Source organism: Entamoeba dispar, genomic scaffold (genome assembly GCF_000209125.1).
Source record: "Entamoeba dispar SAW760 scf_1105229459691 genomic scaffold, whole genome shotgun sequence".
Classification (NCBI taxonomy): domain Eukaryota; phylum Evosea; order Mastigamoebida; family Endamoebidae; genus Entamoeba; species Entamoeba dispar.
Genome location: NW_001853819.1, coordinates 1562 through 7045, shown reverse-complemented (window position 1 = coordinate 7045; position 5484 = coordinate 1562). Strand labels below are relative to the sequence as shown.

Sequence of the window (5484 nt, the reverse complement as noted above, 5' to 3'; positions counted from 1 at the left end):
AACACAAAAAAAATTATTATTAGGAAATGTTATTTTAACAGTTGAAGAAATGGATACTCCATTATATGTTTGTAGATACCAAAACCGACTTGATGTTAATATCCAAAAAACTAAAGGATTCATTAATGAAAAAGAAAAAATATCAGTTTATGCACAAGCTTCTGTTGGAAAACAAATTCTTGAAACTACAGTTTGGAAAAAGAAAGGAGACCCTTTCTGGAATAGTACTTTTTCATTTTCATTTAAAAATGCTAATAATATTAATATTCAAATTAAAGACTGGAAAATGGTTGGAACTAATACTACATTAGGTTCAGTTTCTATTAATTTGTTTGATATTCCTGATAGTCAATGGGTAAGTAAAGAATTACCAATTAAAGGAGGAAATGGAATATTATATTGTTCTTTATATATTACAAAATATCAAATGATTAATAATATATTACCTATAGAATGTGAAATCGAAGATGATGGAGATGATTGGTGTAAACAAAATATTCAACCATTTGAATCATTTACTGATGACTGTAATCCAAAAGGAATTATTGATTCTAAATGCAAAGAAGGATACCATTTTGAATTAAGTAAAGATGATATTGGTTCTTTATTAAATGAAGATGTTCCAATATTTAATGAGAAATATTTTGAAAAGCCCATTGAAGAAGGAATCATTCCAAGCGTTAATAAACGAGCATTTTATAATACAGTAAAAACACCAACTGGCCCAATACTTATTGTTGTAGGAGATGAAGTTGGTGGTTTAAAAAAAGCAGTTGTTATTTCTCAGTTTGGAACAGTGAAAACATATATCAAAGACATACGAGATATAGATAGTGAGATAATGAATGTATATGGATTAAAAAAAGAACAAGTTAAAATGAAAGAATGTGGAAAAGAGATTTGGCCAAAACTAATTGAATATGAATCAAGAAATAAATGTCCTGCTTATAAGTTTGGATTAGTTGTTGCTACTCAAGGTCAGAAACTTGAACAACAATTTTTATCAAATACTACAACTTCTCCTCTTTGTCAAGAATTCTTTAATTTAATAGGTAAAACAATTGTTCTTAAAGGTTATAATGGGTATAGAGGTGGATTAGATGTTCAAACTAATACAACAGGAACACATTCAATTATTTCTTCCTTCAAAGGAATTGATATTATGTTTCATGTATCAACAATGTTACAACACGAAGCAAGTGATGAACAACATTTAGCTAAAAAACGTCACATTGGTAATGATGTTTGTGTAATTATATTTAAAGAGACTAACAATAAAAAGGATGATGAAATTGATTTAAATTCATTTATTACTCAATTTAATCATGTCTTTATTATTGTTTCTCCTGTGATTATAAAAGGTGTTCCTTTATATCGGGTTTGTGTTTGTTGTAAATCTGCTGTTCAAGGTTTTCTTCCACACTTTCCACCAGAAAAGTATTTCCCAAGAGATCGTTCATTTGTTGATTGGTTATTATGTAAAACAATTAATGGAGAACGTGCATCTCTTGAATCTCCTCAATTTATTAAGTCTCAAAGAGTTGCGCAAAAAGGATTATTAGAAGTGATGATTTCAAGTGTAACGAATTGATAAAGAAATAATGAAGAATGAGTTATTTATTTTCTTTCTTTTTTCTTTTATAAGTAAAAACCCTTTTTTAAATTTTTTAAAGAAAAAGAAGTTAGAAAAGATTATTTAATGTCATTGCTTGGACAGTTACTTGATTTATATTGTGAAGGAAAATTATGTATTTATTGTGTTGCAAGGTTTTCGTTTAGAATAGGAGAACGATACTACTCACAAAGTATGGAAGAAATTATAAATAATTTATTTCAAGCAGAAAAAAGAGAGGTTGTCCATCCAAAGACCAATTGTGTTATTTGTTTTAATATGTCTATTTATTTTCAAAGTGATGAAATAGTTGAACGAATACATGAGGCATTAAAAGAATCAGGACATATTTATGAAGGAACATTTTATATTAATACATCATTTCCACAAGCTATTTTTGTTAGAGAAATAGCATTATGTAGATATATAACAAGAACATTTCCATCAAAGAATTATTCTCCTTTTAGGCTAAAAGATACATTAAGATTTATTTTAATGAATAAAATTAAAGATTGGAAATGTGAATTGGAATCACCATTAAAATTAACAATTGAATTTACTCATCAACAATTAAGAGAAGATGGGGATAAACTCATTGAAATATCAGTTGGAAAAAAGAGAAAAAGAATGGAAACATTAACATCAACAATAGCAATGAATGTCATTGAAAATATTCCATTAAAAGTATTTGAAGAATCATTTACTATTCCACCTATTAGAAATGAAGAAGATCCAGGAAAGTATAGATTTATATTTGAAAGAGATTATATTTATATTGGTGGAAGATATAGAAAATACTCAAGACAATTAAGTCAATCACAATGGGTTATTCAAGGAAAAGAAATGCATGAACATTCTATTACAAAAGAAATAGGTGAGGTATTAAAGAAATATTTTGAATGTGATGAATATTTTATGATTGCATCTGGAAGAGAAGATGTTGATGTTAGAATGTTAGGAAATGGAAGACCATTTGTTTTTGAATTACATAATCCAAGAAAAGTTTCATTACCAATAGAATTATATGCTCAAATACAAGAAGAAATTAATAAATCACCAGCAATTCAAGTAATGCATCTTCAAGCAATAGAAGTTAAAGACATTGATATAATTAAAAAAGGAGAAAGAGAGAAAAGAAAAAGATATTTAGCATTAATATGGGCAGAATCAATGAAAGAATTAAAAATAAAAGATTTATTAATTCAACAAAAAACACCTATTAGAGTATTACATAGAAGATCATTATTAACAAGAGAAAGAATGATATATTCATTAGATTTACATCCAATTGATGAACATTTTGGATTATTAGAATTAGAAACACAAGCAGGTACTTATATTAAAGAATTTGTACATGGAGACTTAGGTAGAACAAAACCAAATATTATAGAATTATTAGGATGTAATGCAGATATATTATCATTAGATGTTATTGAAGTTTTACTTGATTTTCCAAAAGAATGTAGACCAGAAAAATTAAGACCTGTTACATTTGATATTCCACCATTTATTACATTAAATGAACAACAAAAACAAAAGTGTAAAGAAATTATTAATTAAATTCAAGTTATCTCTTTTTTTGTTTTTAAATAAGGATATTTTAGTTAATTAAGAAATAAAAATTCGTTTTTGAATTGGAGGAGAGGAGAAAGAAACATTAATAAATCCTGCAAGAAGAAGAATTAATGAAGAAAAGAAACTACACCAAAATCCCCATGAAACTTCAACTAATGATCCACCTGTTGCTTCAGTTAATTTTTGTGTATCTTTAAAGAATAAGAACATAAATATATTTAATGAAACAAAATTAATAAAGAATGATAAAATACTTAAATATTTTAATTTTTGTGGAAGAATTAAACAAATACATTTACGTTTATTCATTTGGGAACAATCAAATAGAATTGAAATGAAAGTAATAATTAATGTAATAAATAATAAAACACTTGTTATATAATCTATTTATTGTGAATATTATATTCTTTTAAAATATTTATTTATTTAAAAAATCAAACTAGCAACTTGGAAGATACTATCATCCCAAACGTGTGTTTTAACACATGAAGGTTGTATTGAAATACCATTAAATGGTGGAAAAATTGAATTGCACATTGCTTCTTCTTTGAGATAATCTTTATTTTCAACCCATGGTAAGAAAAAAGAAAGTGTATTAAGGATAAATGCAACTATTGAAAAACAAGCACAAAGAAAAGCAACTAAATTGTATCTTGTTATAACAGAGAATAGACCCATTATTACTTTCAAATTTATTAGTTTTCTTTTTTTTTTGTTATTAATATTTTTAGTTTTTAAAATAAAAAAAAAATAGAAAGAATCAGTTAAATGGATATTTAAAATCAGGATTTGGAATAAATAAATTGTTAACAAACACAAATGAAATTTGGTGATCTTTTAACCATTCATCAATTTCTTCTTTTTGATTTGTAGAAGATATTTTGTCTCGATGTTTCTCATTTGATAAAACAACTGCACGTTTTGAAATAGCATATTCAATACTATAACTACTTGTAGAAGTATTTGTTGATGTAATTATATTTTTTTTAATTAGTTTATTTAAGCTTTTATTTGGAGGGGTTGTATTTTGTTTCTTAAGAGTTTTTAAGGTCCTTGAATCAATAATAATTGTCACTTCATAATTTTTCTTTTCATAATAATCAATGGCATTGAGAAGAGGATTAACTTCAAATGTATTTCCATGGCTATTGTAATAAGCAACATCAGCACCATCAATTACAATTCGTTTTCTTAAATCTTCAGTTAATATAACTCCAACAGTACTTAAGGGAAATGCCATTTCTTGGACACCATTCTCAACAATTAATCCATCAATCATATGGTCTCCACATTTACATTTTATTGGCTTAGGTAAAACACCAATACAATAGATTAACCCACCATTAATACTTGGGCAAACGACAGTCGTTGATTGAAGAACAGCTTCTTCATCATATACTACATGTCTATATTCCTCAGGACTGAGCTCACCCTCATCCCCATTTGGCTTTCTTGGAATACTTGATAGTTTACCTATTTTTGATGCAGGTACTATTTTACGAGATGTTTTTGTGTCAGTATGATAAAATTTAATTGCCCAAAACACTGAGTTGTGTTCATAATTATAATTGAATGGACATCGATTTTCTTGTTTCATTGAATCAACATATCCATATGAAAATCCACCTTTTGTTCGTGGAACAATTACAAGTTCTTCACGTTGAAAAGAATGTGAAATATCAAATATAATTCTTAAATAATCATTATCATCAATTTCATCAGTAATCAAATGATGTAGTGATTTCATATTACCTTTTTTGAGTTTTTTCTTTGATTTTTTATTTTTCAAAGTTTATTCTTTCTTAATAAATAACTCTATAAAATATTCTTTTAGAATATTTACTAAGAATTGAGTTCTTGTCAGTTGAAGAAATAATTGTTGTAAATGTACGATATAACTGTTGTTACATGAGCACTAAAAACTTTTATTAAATAATTAAATATCATATAAATAGAATATTAAAACAAAAATAATGAAATTTGAATAGAAAACAGAAATTATTGAAATTATTATATTAGCAAAAGAAGAGTAAAATATAAGAAAACTGGTAACACTAAAAAATAGTGATATTATGACTATTTTATTATATCATACTTTTCGTTCTTTTGTTTTTATTTTAATTTGAAATGATTGTAATATTATTGAATTTTCTTCTTTTTGGTTATCTTCTTATTTTATTCTAGATCTATATGTCCTAAATTATTATGAAGAGGTAGAACGTATAAACCAAGAAACTGCTATATTTATGGTTAACATGCAAGAGGTGAATGTAAGAAAGAAATAATAAAGTTTATTT

General features: G+C 25.9%; 4 protein-coding genes across 4 annotated transcripts in view, besides 7 other annotated features; 2 read left to right on the top strand and 2 right to left on the bottom strand.

The window, feature by feature from the left end:
- The window catches only part of EDI_277700 (rap GTPase-activating protein, putative), a gene marked incomplete at both ends in the record, with an annotated part of 1710 nt that extends 119 nt beyond the window's left edge, over positions 1 to 1591 (top strand). The window contains one exon of the mRNA XM_001733272.1: positions 1 to 1591. This exon is cut by the window's left edge and continues 119 nt beyond it. Within this exon, the coding sequence (XP_001733324.1) occupies positions 1 to 1591 (1591 nt within the window).
- A 108-nt stretch (positions 1592 to 1699) lies between these two features.
- On the top strand, positions 1700 to 3172 carry EDI_277690 (coiled-coil domain-containing protein, putative; the record flags this gene model as incomplete). Its single annotated transcript, XM_001736040.1, has 1 exon — positions 1700 to 3172. One exon carries the CDS (start codon positions 1700 to 1702, stop codon positions 3170 to 3172), a length of 1473 nt encoding a protein of 490 aa, XP_001736092.1.
- Positions 3173 to 3220: 48 nt separating this feature from the next.
- On the bottom strand, positions 3221 to 3865 carry EDI_277680 (uncharacterized protein; the record flags this gene model as incomplete). The annotated part of the gene is made up of 2 exons (XM_001736039.1): positions 3221 to 3570; positions 3628 to 3865. 2 exons carry the CDS (start codon positions 3863 to 3865, stop codon positions 3221 to 3223), a joined length of 588 nt encoding a protein of 195 aa, XP_001736091.1.
- Positions 3396 to 3459: a sequence feature (AT_rich).
- Positions 3529 to 3622: a sequence feature (AT_rich).
- Positions 3866 to 3875: 10 nt separating the features above from the next.
- Positions 3876 to 3940: a sequence feature (AT_rich).
- A 7-nt stretch (positions 3941 to 3947) lies between these two features.
- On the bottom strand, positions 3948 to 4934 carry EDI_277670 (uncharacterized protein; the record flags this gene model as incomplete). The annotated part of the gene is made up of 1 exon (XM_001736038.1): positions 3948 to 4934. One exon carries the CDS (start codon positions 4932 to 4934, stop codon positions 3948 to 3950), a length of 987 nt encoding a protein of 328 aa, XP_001736090.1.
- Positions 4160 to 4190: a sequence feature (AT_rich).
- Positions 4935 to 5110: 176 nt separating the features above from the next.
- Positions 5111 to 5205: a sequence feature (AT_rich).
- Positions 5206 to 5264: 59 nt separating this feature from the next.
- Positions 5265 to 5370: a microsatellite.
- Positions 5371 to 5466: 96 nt separating this feature from the next.
- Positions 5467 to 5484: part of a sequence feature (AT_rich) that runs on past the window's edge.